The following is an 18,546-nucleotide window of genomic DNA, read 5'->3' as shown; positions in this document are numbered from 1 at the left end:
TAAAATAAAAAAAATAAAAATAAGATAAAATAATACTACTGTGCTGCATATTTGAGGAGTACCTGGCTGGTTCAGTCAGAAGAGCATATGACTGATCTCAAGGTCATGAGTTCAAGCCCCATGTTGGGTATAGAGATTACTATAAAAAAAAAAACTTTAAAAAACCCCAAGAAATAATACTGTATTGCATGTTTGAAAGTTGCTAAAAGAGTGGACCTAAAAACTCTCATCACAAGAAAAAAAATTTTTAACTATGTATGATGACATATTAACTAGATTTGTTGTCATAATCATTTCACAATGTACACAACTATTGAGTCATTATGTTGTACACCTGAAACTAATACAATGTTAAATTTCAATTATACTTCAATAAAAAGTTATAAAAAATTGCACCTACATTTGCTATAAAACCTTCATTAAGCATGCTGTTATTTTGTCACTCAGTATTCCCTATGTAAGAGCTCAAATGAGAAATCTGTTTTAGAATTTAATGCCAGGAGGAAATCTGATCTCTTTTGGAACTAGTATGGGTCCTCCTTTATGGTTAAAGCTACATAAATTTATAGGACTTCCTTTTTTGTTAGAGAACTAATATTTGGTGCTTATTTATGAAAGTTCTACTTAATACTTGCCTCCTCTTTGTTTCCAGAACTTGAGTTTTTAACTCTCTATTTCCAGTTTATCAACTTTATTTTTATATATGTAATTTATAGTAAATATTATCAACTTATTTTTGGAAAGAGACTAAACACAGTTTTAAAAAGTTTTGGGGATCCCTGGGTGGTGCAGCGGTTTAGCGCCTGCCTTTGGCCCAGGGCGTAATCCTGGAGACCCGGGATTGAATCCCATGTCGGGTTCCCCGTGCATGGAGCCTGCTTCTCCCTCTGCCTATGTCTCTGCCTCTCTCTCTCTCTCTCTCTCTCTCTCTCTGTGTGTGACTCTCATAAATAAATAAAAATTAAAAAAATAAAAATAAAAAGTTTTGAAATTTTTGGTATAAAGGATAAATGTGCCACTTCCAGCAAGTCATTCTCAAAAGAATACCTCTAAATGATTAATACTTGAAAAAATGTTTAATCTCACTAAATCATTTATAATGTAGATTAAAATTAAAATGAGAAACTTTTTCCCCTGTCAAAATAGCAAATATAAAAACATATTGTGTTGTGAATGTATGAAGAAGAAGTAGGCTCATATTATCACTTGTGGGATTGCAAACATTTTGGAAGGCAACATGGGGATAGTTATCAAAACCCTTAAAAATAAGTTTCAGTAGTAAATAACCTCCAAGATAAAAAGCTATCATTTCCTTTCATCCTGCACTGAGCATAGTGCTCCTCACATTGAAAGTTGAAGTCTAGATGTCAGCAAAATCATAGAGTAAAAAACCCTAAACTCCCATCCCTCTGTAGAAACAATGAAAAATACAATCAGCAACTGTCAGAACCAACTCTGCCAGAACTGTGGAAGACAGTCTAAGGCTTATAGCAACCAAGCAAATACCAAAGTAAGAAAAAGGCAATTACAATAGTGTTACAGCTTTGTGGCATTTTTACTTGCCCTTGCCTCACCCCATTCCCAGCTCAGTGGCAAATTGAAAATGGAAACCGACATTTCCAGTATGGCACACTGGGCTCTGATTCTGGAGAAGCAGAGCAGACTTTGTTCCCAAGTTATTTCATTTGTTCTAACCTATCTGGGGCTACTTGAATGACTGACATAAGGCACTCAATTCTGTTTCTTCTTTCTTGAAATCCACTCGTGGTAGAAAACCAGTGGGTGTGCATTGCCCTAAAACATGGTAAGGTTATCAAAAACTCACAGCTCTGTGGGACAGAAGATTATGGTTACAACACAACAAACCACCTAAGGCCTAGGAAGAAAAGCCTGACAGGTTTTTTGGAAATTAGGGTATTCAAAAGTACTTGTGTAGAAGAATTTAGAAAGCTGCACACATGTTCAGGACAGTATACATGTTCAGAAAAGAGCTGAGAAGACCCTAAGCTTCTACCACTGACTGATCTATAATCCCAGTGGAAGCAGGAAGTAAAGGCTGAGGCAGAATTACAAACAGCCTCATTAAGAGTTAAAAGAATGCTTCAGGGGCACCTGGGTCAGATAAGTGTCCAATTCTTGATTTTGTCTCAAGTCATCATCTCAGGGTCATGAGACTGAGTCCCACCTCAAGCTCCTTGCTCAGCAAGGAGTCTGCTTCTCTCCCTCCCTCTGCCCCTTTCCCCATTCACATGTTCTCTCTCTCTCTCTCTCTCTCTCTCAAAATAAATAAATAAATCTTAAAAAAAGAATGCTCTAGCATGGAGTCATTCACAAAGATTTTTAAAAAGATTTTTTGTTTTATTTTTATTTTATTATATTAAGATCCTGGCATTTAAGAAAATCTCAATCAAAACACTGACTGAACACAACCTATAACTCAATAATTAAGAACAGCAAACCCCAGGGAAGGGGAAAATCTGATTTCCAAAGTTCCCACATCATAATATCAAACTGTTCAGTTTTCAACAACAAAAAATCACAAAATGCATTAAAAAGTAAAAGTATGGCTCTTTCAAAAGAAAAAAGAAATTTATAGAAATTTTTCCTGAAGAAGCCCAGACATTGGACTTGGTACAAAAAGATGTGAAATAAAGCAACTTGTGCTCAAAGAGCTAAAGGAAACCACAAACAAAAGATTAAGAGAAATCAGGAAAATGATGTATAAGCAAAATAAGAATAGAATATTAGTAAAGAGACAAATTATTAAAAGAGCAAAATAGAAAGTCTGTAGGTGAAAAGTACGATAACTGAAATGAAAAATTTACTAGAGGGTTCAACAGATTTGACTTGGCAGGAGAAAGAATGAACAAACTTGAATATAGGAAAATTGAAATTACCTAGTCTGAGGGACATAAAGAAAAACAAATGAAAAAAAGTAAACAGGGACTAAAATCTGTGGGACACAATCAACATACACAATTTGTACAATCAGTATACACCTTATGGGAATCCCCGAAGGAGAAGAGAGAGGGAAAGGAGCAGAAAGACATGAATCTATACATCCAAGAAGCATAACAATTTCCAAGCAGAATAAACTTAAAGAGATCTATACTAAGACAAATTGTAGTCAAATTGACAGAAGCCAAAGACAAGAGAAAAACTCAAAAAGCAGTGAGAAGAGTGACTTGTCACCTAGGATAAACAGATAATTTCAATAATGTCAATAAGAATAACACAAACTATTGAGGCCAGAAGGTACTAGAGTAACATATTTAAAGTTTTGAAAGAAAAAAATGCCAGCCAAAAATTCTATATACAGCAAATTAGCCTTCAAGAATGAAGAAGAAATTAACAAAATAAACAAAGAGTCTATTAGTAAAACCTAATCTATAAGAAATGCTAAAGGGAGCCCTTCAGGCTGAAATGAAAGGACATTAGTAAGTAACTGCAGAAATAGGGAATACTGGTAAAGGTAAATATGAAAGCCAGTATTATCATACTTTTGGTTTGTACTCCTCTTTACTTGTTTTTAGAAGGTAAATGCATAAAATAGCAGCTAGAAATCTCTGCTAATCTGTGCTAATCTTTTGCACAACGTATAAAAATATAATCTGTGGTAGGAGTGCCTGGTTGGCTCGGGTCATGATCTCAGGGTGGTGAAACTGAGCCTCACATCTGGGTCTGCACTCAGTGGGGAGTCTGCTTGACATCCTCTCTCTCCCTCTCCCTCTTACCCTCTCTCTCTAAAAAATAAATCTTAAAAAATCTTTAAATAAATAAACAAAATCTGTGACTACAATAATATAAAGAGGGAAAGATGGAGACATAGAGGAGCAGGGTGAATAGTATTGAAGCTTAGTTGGTATTCTCAAATTAGGTTGTTACAGGTTTAAGATAGTCATTATAATTCCCAAGGTAACCACAAGAAAAAAGAATGAAGACTCAAATTACTAAAATCAGAAATAAATAATGGGGACATTACTCCCCATTTTATTAAAGAGATAAAAAGAATAGTAAGAGAATATCATGAACAATTGTCTATCAACAAATTGGATAACCTAGATGAAATGGACAATTTCCTAGAAACACAATCAAAACACTATGGTACAATATAAAAACAGTTTTTAAAAATTACATTTATTTTTAAAAATTACATTTATTTATTTATGACATGAGTAAAGTTTCTGTATTACACATTATTATATATTATTATGTGTGTAATATAGAAACTTTACAATAATTCCAGAAGGATAATACCAGTTTTTTTTAAGTGGCTATCACTGAGTGAGAAGAAATCTGAGTGTTTTTGTATACTTGCTGATCTCAATTTTTTCAAAACCTTTATTTTTTTTAATAATGAGCACATACTGCTTTTGTAATAAGAAAACAACAGGAACAAAGAAAACTTCATCTGAGGCGGAAAACATGGAAAACTATATTTATGAAGACAATCTGAATTCCTTTTATTTATACCTAAAATGTTTTTGCAAAACAAATATAAGAACCATTGCTACACACCTTCTGGCTAGCTCCTCAGGCATTCGCTTTGGAACCAAGGCTTTGTCCAGCTGAATCTCCAACACGATGTATGTCCCTGCTTCTACATATTGCTGTAAAGGTAGTTTTCTCTAATTTATTCTTTCCATTAAAAATAGATATTTATGAACAAATTTTAGTAACATAAGATAACATTCACAATATAAGTAAGAAAACTGCATATCCAACTACTGTATAGAGCTTGATCTTTCTATATTTTTAATATAGAAAAATAACTGAGAGAAAATAGTAACAGTGGTTATCTCTTGCAGAAAAGCATTTCCAATTTTATTCTTGGAAACTTCTACCTCAGCTGAAGCACTTCAGCACATTTCTTGGAAATGTTTTAAGTAAATGCTATTCTTTCTGCCACCAAATCTTTGAAGACCTGAAGAAATACTCACATAATGTTCTGATATTCCCACTCACAGCATCCACATCATTATCTACCAACTGCAACCTGATGGACATTTCCAGAATCTTGCCAGTATCCTAAATATAACGTCCTAAATTGAACTTATCATTTCCCTTATATTGACCTCTCTTTTGACATTTCTCTTAATAATTTTTTCATCCTTCTAGAATGTAAGGCTTGAAACTTGAGTTATCTTTAGCTTTTCTTCCTCAGCACCCTCAAACTTCCCAATTGTAGATCTTGTCTTTTCAAGTTTCTGACTTTCTTTACTACAGCCTCTTTCCTAAATCAAACTGGCATCAACATTCATCTGTACTATGATAAAAACCTATAAACTGATATTTGAAGTCTCTACCCCAAATTCATTCTCTTGTTCATTCTCTCTCTCCCTCTCATCCTTGCAAGAGTTCTGCCCTTAAATACAGATAAGATTTTATTTCCACATGACATAAAAAATTTTAATGTGAGTCTCCAGGAAGAGGCTCAAGAGTTCCTCATCACCTATACAATGAAACCCAAACTTTATATCAAGCCTTTCAAAGTCTTCCTATAACTCAGTGCAGCCTCTCTGCCTCCTTTCTCACTTCCTTCCAGAATCTCTCCCTTCTTTTCATTTCTTTGTGCTGTATACTAATTTAATTGACATACTCCAAATTCTGCTATCTTCTTTGTGCCCTGACTCAAGCTATTTCCGGGCCCTGAAATGCCAATCCTGTCATCTTCCTCCGGCAGTGTTCTCTTCATCTTTCACTACTTAGCACATATGCCACCTCTTCCATGAAGCCTTCTGAGACTGCTCCATCCTAAGAGTCATTAATCTGTCTTCTCTGATACCTTGCAGCCCTTTTATTTGTACCTCTATTAGAGCATTCATTAAAATTCTGTATTATGGTTAGTTATGTACCAATCTGTTTCACCCACCAGACTGTTGAATGTCCTGAGTACAGATGAATAAATGCTGCAGATCATGCATTTTTGCATCCCTCCTAGTACATATTATAGAATTAATAAAAGCCATAAACTCATAATGTTAGGAAGGACCTTAAAGTTAATTTGGTACTATCTGCCCATTTTAGAGAGTCTTAACAAGACAAAGAAACTTATCCAAAGTCATAAAATAGTCATGGCAAATATGGGATGGTAATTAAGATAAGAGTTTTTCACAATACCATACTTAATTTTGCAACTCTTTATGCATAATTACCTGTCCTTCTGGATTGTGGCTTAGAGGGGGTTCAACTTCCAAAGGAGTATCTGAGCTTTGAGATTTTATACTAGGTGGTTGCTGAAAGAAAATGAACACACCTCAAAAACTGAACTCTTACATGATCTTCACAACGTCAGGAATAATGATCATTATATTGCAAGAAAATGCAAACTAAACTGATGCAATTTACCATATAATAAATCAGTATAAGCCTCTGGAATGTAACAAAATTAGCAAAATCATCACCTTCTCAACAACCTACCATATCTCCAGGCCTAGGCTTTCCTTCTATATCCTTTTCTTTAACTGTTTTATCTTCTTTTACGTTCTTGGAAACAGCAGGTTTAGACAATGGAGAATTAATTCCTCCTATTTTATTATTCTGAACCAAATGATGGCCAGTATCCCGGAACAAGCTAAATGAACATTTGGTCTGAAAGGAAACAAACAAAAATGTTTGAATGAATCACAGACAAATGAGACAAATTTGAAAGACCTCTGTCTTAATTTTTCTCACTTAGTTTTCTAGATAATCTCAACATTGTAGAATCAGAGGGAGATGCAGAAATGAAAAACTTTATTGACTGCCATCCGGCTGAGCAGGTTAAAACCATCATAGAAAGTTAGCTGCCTATCCGATTATTTAAATTATTATGAAGAGATCTTTGTTTCATAACTCTTATTCCCAGAAAGCTCTTAATCTTTGATACATAATTTCAGATTAACTTCAAGTGGTAGAATTTACTTCTGTATAAGAAATATTATCCAGGGGATTCCTGGCTCAGTGGTTGAGTGTCTGCCTTTGGCTCAGGGCATAATCCCAGAATCCTGGAATTGAGTCCCACACTGAGCTCCCTGGGGGAGCCTGTTTCTCCCTCTGCCCCTCTCTCTGTGTCTCTCATGAATAAATAAATAAAATCTAAAAAAAGAAAAGAAAAAGAAAAAAACCTAGGGGGAAATCAAAGAAAGAAAGAAATATTATCCAGGACGCCTGGGTGGCTCAGCAGTTAAGCACCTGCCTTTGGCTCAGGGCATTATCCTGCCGTCACAGATGGAGTCCCACATCGAGCTCCCTTCAAGGAGCCTGCTCCTCCCTATGTCTCTGCCTTTCTCTGTGTGTTTCTCATGAATAAAAAATAAAAAATATATATATTATCTAATTACTAGTTGGCCTATCAACTCTAATTGGAAAAATAGGGCAAGTTTAAAGTTCAAACTAAAAACTTTGTATCAGGATCCCTGGGTGGCACCTGCCTTTGGCCCAGGGCATGATCCTGGGGTCCTGGGATCGAGTCCCACATCAGGTTCCCTCCATGAAGCCTGCTTCTCCCTCTGCCTATGTCTCTCTCTGTCTCTCATGAATGGATAAATAAAATCTTTTAAAAAAAAATAAAAACTTTGTATGGTAAAATTCAAACTGGTAAATGACTGGAAAAGAATCTCATAACAACTTTTTAATTAAACAACATGGATGAAATCTAAATAATTTATGCTGAGTGAAAGAAGCCAGACCAAAAAATAAAGAGAGGAAGAGTGGTCAAAGGTATGAGAAGACACAAGAAAACTTTGCAGTGAGGTAATGGATATTTATATATATCTTGATTATGGTGATAGTTTCACTGATATATTATAAATACTCACATATATGTCTTTGTGTAAATGCAGGTTTTCAGTTCTCTTGGGTAAGTTCCTAAAAATGATTCTCTGGATTGTATGCTATGTTAGTGTTTCACATAGATTTTATATATAGCTTTTCTACCAAGTATTGAGATCAGAATATTGAAAATTCTAAATGTTACTGTCAGATTACCTATTTCTCCTTTCAATTCTGTTGGATTTGGCTTCAAGTGCCATGAGGTTCTGTTGTTAGGTGTGTATACATTTATAATTTATGTATTTATTATATATAATACTTTATTTTTTATTTTTAAAATATTTTATTTATTCATTCATGAGAGACACAGAGAGAGGCAGAGACATAGGCAGAGAGAGAAGCAGGCTCCATGCAGGGAGATTGATGTGGGACTCAATCCCAGGACTCCAGGATCACACTGAAGGCAGACACTTAACTGCTGAGCCACCCAGGTGTCCCTATATATAATACTTCATAAATTCTATCTTCCTGATTAATTGACCCTTTAATCATTATGACATGCCACTCTATGTTCTTAGTACTTCCTTGAAGTCTATTTTGTTGGATATAAATATATAAATATATCCACTCAGTTATGTTACATTTTCCATTTGCATAGCATATCCTTTCCATCCTTTTACTACAATTTATGTGTATCTGAATCTCAGTCTGTCTGTTTTTAGACAGCATATTATTGAATCTTGATTTTTTTTTAAATCCAGTCTTATCTCTATCCTTTCATTAGGTTGTTTAATGCTGCTTACACATAAAGTTATTGTTGAAGTATTTACATGTATGTTTGCCATTTTGCTATTTGTTTTCTATATATCTTGTCTTTTTTGTTCCTCTGGTACTCCTTTTTTAAAGATTTTATTTATTTATTCATGAGACACACACACCACACACACACACACACACACACACACACACACAGAGGCAGGGACATAGGCAGAGGGAGAAGCAGGTTCCATGCAGGGAGCCGATATGGGACTTGATCCTGGGTCTCCAGGATCACACTCTGGGCCGAAGGTGGTGCTAAACCGCTGAGCCACCTGGGCTGCCCTGTTCTTCCTTTAAATGCCTTCTTTAATGTTAAATATTTGTGATGCTCCCATTTAATTCCTCTGTGTGTGTATTTATTTATTTATTTATACATATGTATTTGTATATAGTAATATGTATATACACATACACACACACAATTTCTTAGCCACCCTAACTAATTAAGATCTATATCACATTGATACTAACTTAATTCTGAAATAATGTAAAAACTTTAGTGAACCATGGTTCCATACTATCCTCCTTCCTTTATGCTACCATTATCATATAAATTAAATCTATATATGTTATAAACCCAACAAGATAACGCTTTATATAATGTCTTTCAAAGAAATTGACAGTAAAAATGAAAAAACATATTTCTAAAGTCTTTTATATTAACTTAAATTTAACCATTCCTAGTGTTTTTTGTTTCTTCTGGTGGATTCATGTTAGCAATTGGTGCCATATCATTTCAAGCTGAAGAATTTCCTTTTGTGTTTCTTGCAAGACAAGTTTGTTAGTAAAAAATTCTTTCAATATTTGTTTATCCTGGGATATCTTTATTTTGCCTTCATTTGTGATTGCTAGAGTTTTCATTTAGCACTTTGAATATGTTATTCCACTGCCTTCTGGATTCCACTGTTTCAGAAGAAAATCAGCTGTTAACTACATTGGTGCTCCCATATAACCAATGAGGTTTTTTTTTTCCTATTGAATTCATGATTTTTTCTTTGTCTTTAAACAGTTCACTATAATGTGTATATTGTAGATCTTTGTATGGGGTTCTCTGAACTTCTTAGATATGTAGATTAATGTATTCATCAAACATGGGACATTTCCAGACATTATTTCTTCATGTGTCATTTCTGCCTCTTACTCTCTTCTCTCTTGGGACTCTAATTACAGTTATGTTGGTTGCTCTCCACAAGATCTCCGTTTCAACCAACAACATCACTGGGCATGGGTCCTTCACCACTGTCCCAAATTGTGTCTCTTCTATGGCAGCAAAGTTGCCAGTCCTCAGAGCCTATCCTGTCCTAGAAAAATTGTGATACTGATTAAGCCAAAGGAGTGGAGTAGGGAAGAGCTTAGGGAAGTTTTAGGAGCAGCCCCAAACAAGAATGCCCTAAACTCCATAGTTTTTCATTCATTAATACTTTTTAGTTTGTTTATGCCTTTGATCAATTTCCAGAGTGCTAAAATGATTTTTTTGTCAATTTTTCCAGCTTTATAGTTGCTTTTGTGGGGAGGCGGTAGGAAATTTGACAACCTCCTCACTCAGATATAGCCAGAAAGATTTCCTCTCTAATATTTTCTATACATTTAAAAATTATGATTATATATATTTTAAAAGTTGTGATCATATTGAATATAATTTTATATCCTGAGTTTTCATGTAATAGACTATCACATGCATCATCTCATGTTTTTAAAATTTTCATAAGGATAAGTTTTAATATATACACAATATTCTTCAACCATATGGATATAATAAAAGTAATAGATAAAAATGCCAGTGTGTCAACTATACCCCTAGTGCTTTACATATTTTATCTATTTAATATGCAAAACAACTCTAGGGAATAAGCATTGTCTTTATTTTAGCAATGAATAAACTGAAGTTGAGAGAAACTTATTACTTGCCTAAAGTCATCCAGCTAGTGAATGGCAATTCCAGAATTCAAACTAGAGACTGACTAAAATCAAGGCCCATAACCTTTCAATTATGATACAGTGTTTCCAGTGGATAGTCTTTCCTGCTTTGTCTAATATTAGTTGACCATATTGTTGAGGGCCCATTTCTGGATTCTCTATTCTGTTCCATTGATCTATGTGTCTGTTTTTGTGCCAGTACCACACTGTCTTGATGATCACAGCTTTGTAGTACAACCTGAAATCCGGCATTGTGATGCCCCCAGCTCTGGTTTTCTTTTTTTAATATTCCCCTATTTGTGGTCTTTTCTGATTCTACACACCAGCAATTGCACTGCTGGGGATTTATCCCAAAGATACAGATGCAGTGAAATGCCAGAACACCTGCACCCCAATGTTTATAGCAGCAATGTCCACAATAGCCAAACTGTGGAAGGAGCCTCGGTGTCCATCGAAAACTAAACTATTAAACTAAACTTTATATTCTTCACATTTAACTATTCTTCACATTTTAATTAACTCATTTGGAATTTATTTTGATCTATGTTATATAGATCAAACATCTTGGCATTCTTTTTTTCCATTTAACTATTTACAAAGCATTAACAGTTATCTTTTTTAATGGATGCATATTGTATCATTTTTATTTATAGTAATTTACTAATCCTTTCTCTATTATTAGACATTTATTTATTTTTTTTAGACATTTAAACTCATTTTTAGTTTTTACTATTATAGATCCCAAAAAGTTTTGACGAATATAAAGTTTTTGATCTTATTAAATTATTTCCTTAAGATACATCCCTCTAAGTATGAATTCTGATTAAAGGATACTTATATAAAAATAATTTACTATTCAGTTGGTTTGCAAATAGATGATAGGTCTTTCATGACTCTATTATTGGAAAATTGCTGTCCTAATACTGATGAAACAGTAATGTTTTTGTTATTATTGTGTTTTACAAAGACTCACTTTCTCCTAAGAAACAACATGATAAAACTAATTTTTTATTTGGGCAAAAAATGTATACATATATATATTCTCTCTATATATATACACATATAGATAGATAAAAAGATAAATGATTTTAACGTTTTAACACCTGAAAATGGAAAGAACCATATTGTAGCTCATTAATCAGTTCATGGATTTATGTTTTTGCATACTTAATGCAATAGACTTCTTTCATTATCTTAAAGATTATCTTACTTTATTGAGTAAAATTAAAATATAATAAACTGCATATTTAAAGTACACAATTTGATTAATTTTGACCCATGTTTACACATGTGAAACCATCACCATAATCAAGATAACCAAAATTTCCCTTGTCCCTAATACTTTCCTCATATTCTTTTATCATCCATCCTTCCTTCTATTCCTGTTTCCAAGCAACCACTGGTCTGTATTATGTCACTACAGACTATTTTCCTAGAATTCTATTTAAATGGAATCATACATTATGTACTGTTTTTTATCTGGCTTCTTTCATTTAGCATAATGCATTTGAGATTCATCCATGTTGCATGTATCAATAGTTCATTCCTTATAACTGAGTAGTATTTCATTTTATAGATATACAGCAAAATTTGTTTTTCTGTTCACCTGTTGATGGGGATTTAGATTGTTCTAGTTTTCACCTTTTATTATCCTAAAGTTTTTAAGTATTCAATGACTGAATAACTGTAAGGTGCTCTATTTAAATCCTAGTATACCAGCTGGTTCCAAACTTCAATTGCAATGATATATATGCTAAAGATGTAAGTAAACACATATATAAAAGGATAAATAGGATAATACCCTCTATATAGTTTTTTTCTTACCTTTTCATAGACTGTACTGTCTAGGTAAGGGTAAACATGAAAAGCTCCCCGGATCCTCTTCACACCCGGATACAGCAATGGGACCATATTAACATAAGCCACACCATGAAATGAAAGCTGACTTTCATCATCAACCTAAAGGATGATAAAACCAGAAGAATAAAAGGAATAAAACCAGAGATCTATTAGTGGTATAGAGCAATGCAGCATAAGATATGGAGCACTGACTTAGTTATCCAAAGACCTGGCTTTAGGAACTAGTTAATGCTACTTAACTATTGGCTTTAGGCCAGTTACATAGATATTTTGGATCTACATTCTTTTATGTTAAAAATGGGTTTAATAATATTATGATCACTGAAATAATGCATAAAACAGTGTTAATAAATAGTAAAGGCAGTAGTTAAATCAATACATACTCAAATTGACAATATATATCCAACTGAAAAGTCAATTTCACCATGTTGCCTCTTAAGAAAAAGTGAAGGTTTGTAAAATAATTTAAAAAAATAAGAGAATCAGAAGCTGTGATTCTGATTTTTATCAATGAAAGAGACCTTACAAATCATTCAAACCACTGATGACAGACTTTAATTTATGCCTAAATTCTAATAAATTGGTGGATTTGTTTCAGAGTATTTGATTGAGAAAGATTCTCTATCCTTATCTGAGTTCAGAAAGAAAAAAACATTTTTAAAAAAATTTTTTTATTCAGAGAGAGAGAGAGACTGAGAGGCAGAGACACAGGCAGAGGGAGAAGCGGGCTCCATGCAGGGAGCCTGACGCGGCACTCTATCGTGGGTCTCCAGGATCAGACCCCGGGCTGCAGGTGGCACTAAACCACTGTGCCACCAGGGGTGCCCAGAAAAAACATTTTGATTAATCAGTAATATCTGCCATGGATGAGAAGAATGAATGAGATTTCCCACCATGTATTTGCCATCTCTAATTTCACCTAAACTTCCATTACAAAGATGAATACTTGTTAATTAATGTAACCATTTTTATGGCTATATGGTTTGCCATAGAAAATTTTAGTAGGGAAAAAATCAATTTAGCAAAAGAAAACACATTTAATCCCCACAGGATTAAAAGTAATATCTTTGATTACATGTATTATAATAATTAGAAATTAGATTAAAAAGTCCTATGTTCATGTAGTAACATTATGTTATTAAGGAAATTTAGCCAATGTATATTACATATTACAAAGGGAGAAGTGGTTACTAGCAGTAGTATTTTCATTATGCAAAAAACACTATTTTGAAAATTAATAAAGTAATTTAGGTACTTGTTAAGGATCTGCTGTATAGCCTGAGTCATGCTAGGTACTGTGGAGGATACAAAGCAGTCAATCACTGGATTCCTACCCTCAGCGAGTTTATGAACAAGCAGAAAATACCAGACATGTACAAATAAAACCAGAGAAAACATGTTCTAGGCTCACAAAGCTAGATCTTTTCAGAATAATGTACATCAATGAATTCTATTACTCTAATTATCAGGCTAAAACATTTTAAGTAGGATGTCTAAAAGAAATTCAGGAGGATGTATTAGGTTGAACCATGTTGCCAATATGTAACTACTGTGACCTATAAAAATGGCTGTTTTATGTGTTTTTATCAATGGTAAAACCATAACAAAGAAGTAAAACGAGGGATCCCTGGGTGGCGCAGCCGTTTAGTGCCTGCCTTTGGCCCAGGGCGCGATCCTGGAGACCCGGGATCGAATCCCATGTTGGGTTCCCGGTGCATGGAGCCTGCTTCTCCCTCTGCCTGTGTCTCTGCCTCTCTCTCTCTCTCTCTCTCTCTATCATAAATAAATTTAAAAATTAAAAAAAAAAGAAGTAAAAGGAAATAGGATGTCTAGGAATAAAGTCTAAACAAGTTTTAGTGGACAATGGGGAGCTAGGGTAACCAGTCGTCCTGATTGCCAGACACAGGAGAGTTTCCTGGGACAGGAGATTTTCAGTGCTAAAACCAGGAAACTACTTGGCAAATCGGGTTAAGCTGGTCACCATAGAGAGCAGCTACATCATTTCACACAGTCCTTTGGTATCATTTTAGAAACAGAACAAAAGGTTGGGTCTGACAAGACATTTCTTATATAAATATTTTTAAGCAAACAAATTAACCTTATCAAATTTTGCAGCTTTCCCTTTGGGTGCAATAGTCAGAGGAACTCTTGTGATCTCTACAGGCCAAAATCGACAGTCAGCAATTCGCTTCTGAAAACTGCAAATAAAAAAATCAGCCCGTTAGCATCATATGCAAAAATGAGGTTAGTGTAATTTAAAAGTAAGTATTCCGGGCAGCCCGGGTGGCACAGCGGTTTAGCGCCGCCTGCAGCCCAGGGCGTGATCTGGAGACCCTGGATTGAGTCCCACGTCAGACTCCCTGCATGGAGCCTGCTTCTCCCTCTGCCTGTGTCTCTGCCTCTCTCTCTGCATCTCTATGAATAAATAAATAAAATCTTTAAAAAAAATAAATAAAATAAAAGTAAGTATTCCTTGTCTTTAGAAAGTATGTGGAATATAAGAAATAGTTAAAGGGACCATAGGAAAGGGGGAAACTAGTGGGGGAAAATTAGAGAGGAAGACAAACCATGAGAGACTCCTAACTCTAGGAAACAAAGGTGGAGAAGGAGAAGTGGGTGGGTGGATGGTAACTGGGTGACAGGCATTAAGGAGGGCATGTGATGTGATAAGCACTGGTGTTATACTACATGTTGGAAAATTGAATTTAAATTAAAAAAAATTAATGGAGATGCACCTGGATGATACACTTGGTTAAGCAACACTCTTGGTTTCAGCTAAGGTCCTGATTTTGGCCTTGTAGGACTGAGCCCCATGGGACTGAGACCTCTTTGGGGCTCAAGCCTCAGCATGGAGCCTGCTTGGGAGACTATCTCTTCTACCTCTCCCTTTGCCCTTCCCGTCTACCCCACCCCCACCACCATGCTTTCTCTCCCTTTTTGTCTCAAAATGAATAAATACATCTTTTAAAAAGTAAAGGAATACACACACATATATAAGCATTTTTATTATAAATAGGTTTTTTAAACCTTCCCAAATCTAAAAATTCAAAAAATAATTCTACTACACTGCTAGCAGAGGCAGACTATACATTTTTTAGAGCAATTCAACAAATGTATCAAAAACCTTAAAATGGTCACAATTTTTGACCCAGAAATTCCACTTCCAGTGATTTATTCTAAAGAAATAATCAGACAAGTATGTAAATAGTATAAGAGGTATTTATTTCTCCTGTGGAAAAAAAAAGTAGGACTTACAGTGTTAGCTCTGACATGTAAAGAGCTTAGAAGTTGTTGCTCCTGTCCTCAGAACAACAACAAAAAAGTCAAACTGAAAAACCAATGACCTTTCTTAATCCATCTAAGAAGTAAGTTCATGGGGCAGCCCGGGTGGCTCAGCGGTTTAGCACTGCCTTCAGCCCAGGGCCTGATCCTGGAGACCTGGGATCGAGTCCCACATCAGGTTCCCCGCATGGAGCCTGCTTCTCCCTCTCCCTCTGCCTGTGTCTCTGCCTCTCTCTCCTCTCTGTGTATTCTCATGAATAAATAAATAAAATCTTAAAAAAAAAAAAAGAAGTAAGTTCATGGGGCATATTCACCACCCTGAAACTTGGAGAGACAGACCAGTATTGAGAATCACAGTTGAGACCTTCTTACAAGTAGGAAAAAGCAATGGAGCCAGGAACTGGTAAAAACATTTTAATGGTAATTTTGACAAATTGCTGGAGGCTGGATTAGCCAGAGTTAGACTCCTGGAAGCCTAGTCTTAAGGAATTCCCATAGATTTTTGGTTTTATTTTTTTTATTTTTATTTTTTTATTTTTTTTTAATTTTTATTTACTTATGATAGTCACAGAGAGAGATAGAGGCAGAGACACAGGCAGAGGGAGAAACAGGCTCCATGCACCGGGAGCCTGACGTGGGATGCGATCCCGGATCTCCAGGCTCGTGCCCTAGGCCACAGGCAGGCGCCAAACCGCTGCGCCACCTAGGGATCCCCATTTTTGGTTTTAAATCAAGGAGTCCCATCAAATGTTCACGGTGAAGATATGGGAAAAATCCTCTTAGGCAGGAAGAAGGAAAAGCAACCATTTTGAAATATTCCTGGAGTGTTATCCATAACAAATGCCTAATTTTAAAAAAGATTTTATTTATTTATTCATGAGACACACAGAGAGAAAGAGAGGCAGAGGCACAGGCAGAGGGAGAAGCAGGCTCATGCAGGGAACCCGACGCAGGACTCCATCCCAGGTCTCCAGGATCAAGCCCTGGCTGAAGGCAGTGCTAAACCATTGAGCCACCCAGTCTTCCCCCAAATGCCTACTCTTTAAGGGAAACTACTTTACCAGAGCCTTATTTGACCCAGGGGAAGGGCAATTAGACAACCCCAGCTCTGTCTAGCCTTCCTGTCTCACATAAGAAGAAACAAAAAAATGCTGTTAAACACTTCTGAAGTTCACAGCCCAGGGAGTCAAACCATTACAATACTTTAACCACAGAATTATAAAACACTTCCCCTTTCCAACACTTTCCCACCACATCAGCAGGGTTCTGGTATAGTAACAATGGATTATAACTGAGAGGCTGCAAAACACAGACCCTATCTAAGAAAAATTCTTAGGCAAACCAAATACAACAGGGGAGGAGCAAAAAAGGAAACGGAAGCCTCTAGCACCTACAGTTACAGCAAACATTAAACACAGTTCAGCCCCTAGCCAGATTGATAGAAAACTTCACACTAAAAACCCTAATTACCACACTTATTACCCAATACATAATGTCCAGCTTTCAATAAAAAATTACAAGGAATACTAAAAGGCTATAAAAAAGACAAGAGACACAACATAAGAACTAGACTCAGATACAACATATATTTTGAAATGATCACATAGGGAATTTAAAATAACTATGATTAATACATTAAGAACTCTAATGGAAAAAGCAGAAACATGCAAATAATATAATAGGGAGATGGAAATATAAGCAGAGAGATGGAAACCCAAAGAAAGAATAAAAAAGAAGTGCTAGAAAATTTAAAAACTGTAACAAAAATGAATTCATTTGATGGACTTAGTAGATTGAGCATGGCTGAGTAAAGAATCAGTTAGTTTGAAGATATGTCAATAAAAACTTCCCAAACTGGGATGCCTGAGTGGCTCAGCGGTTGAGCATTTGCCTTTGGCTTGGGGCATGATCCCGGAGTTCTGAGATGGAGTCCTGCATCGGGCTTCCTGCAGGGAACTTGCTTCTCCCTCTGCCTGTGTCTCTGCCTCTCTCTGTGTGTCTCTCATGAATAAATAAATAAAATCTTTAAAAAAATAAAAACTTCCCAAACTAAAATGGAAAGGAAAAAAATGAAAAATCGTAACATTATATCCAAAACTGTGGAATAATTACAAAAGGTGTAACAGGAATAGCAGAAAGAAGAAACGAAAAGGAATAAAGGAAATACATGAAGTCATGACTGAGAGAATTTTACTAAATAACAGACCCCATACCACAGATATAGGAAACTCAGAGAACACTAAGCATCATACAGCCAAAAAGAAAAAGAAAAAGAAAAAAAAAACCTAGGTATATCATACTCAAACTGTAAAAAATCAAAGAGAATGAGAAAATCTTTAAAGAAGACGGGGGTGCGGGAGGGGGGACAACTCACCTTACCTATAGAGGAACAAAGATAAGAATTACATTGGATTTCTCTTCAGAAACCATACAAGTGAGAAAATAATGGAGTGAAATCAATTCAAAGTTTTGAAAAAAAAACAAGCCACCGACCTAGAATTCTGTATTCAGGGAATCATCCTTCAAAAGTGAAGGAGAAATAAAGATTTTCTCAAACAAAAGTGAAGAGAATTTGTGGCCAGGAAACCTGCCATGCAAAAAATGCTAAAAGTTTTCAGAGAAAAAGAAAATCCTATAAGGTCAGAAACTTGGATCTTCATTAAAAAAAGAAGAGAATCAGGGATCCCTGGGTGGCGCAGTGGTTTGGCGCCTGCCTTTGGCCCAGGGCGCGATCCTGGAGACCCGGGATCGAATCCCACATCGGGCTTCCGGTGCATGGAGCCTGCTTCTCCCTCTGCCTGTGTCTCTGCCTCTCTCTGACTATCATAAATAAATAAAAAAAAAAAAAATTTTTTAAAAAAAAAAAAGAAGAGAATCAAAAAAAAAAAAAAAAAAGAAGAGAATCAGAGAATAAAA

General features: G+C 35.4%; 1 protein-coding gene across 11 annotated transcripts in view; it reads right to left on the bottom strand.

Moving 5' to 3' along the window:
• The window catches only part of CFAP70 (cilia and flagella associated protein 70), a 94,580-nt gene that overhangs the window by 37,027 nt on the left and 39,007 nt on the right, over positions 1-18,546 (bottom strand). For all 11 annotated transcript variants that reach the window (XM_055325250.1, XM_055325254.1, XM_055325249.1 and 8 more), the window contains 5 exons: positions 14,447-14,546; positions 12,313-12,447; positions 6,421-6,591; positions 6,156-6,236; positions 4,519-4,610 (listed from right to left, as the gene is read on the bottom strand). In XM_055325250.1, the coding sequence (XP_055181225.1) occupies positions 4,519-4,610; positions 6,156-6,236; positions 6,421-6,591; positions 12,313-12,447; positions 14,447-14,546 (579 nt within the window). The remainder of the gene's footprint in view (positions 1-4,518; positions 4,611-6,155; positions 6,237-6,420; positions 6,592-12,312; positions 12,448-14,446; positions 14,547-18,546) is intronic.

The sequence above is a fragment of the Nyctereutes procyonoides genome, unplaced genomic scaffold, assembly GCF_905146905.1.
Source record: "Nyctereutes procyonoides isolate TBG_1078 unplaced genomic scaffold, NYPRO_anot_genome, whole genome shotgun sequence".
Classification (NCBI taxonomy): domain Eukaryota; kingdom Metazoa; phylum Chordata; class Mammalia; order Carnivora; family Canidae; genus Nyctereutes; species Nyctereutes procyonoides.
The sequence above is the reverse complement of the archived record's forward strand: the minus strand, read 5'-3'. Positions and strand labels throughout refer to the sequence as shown.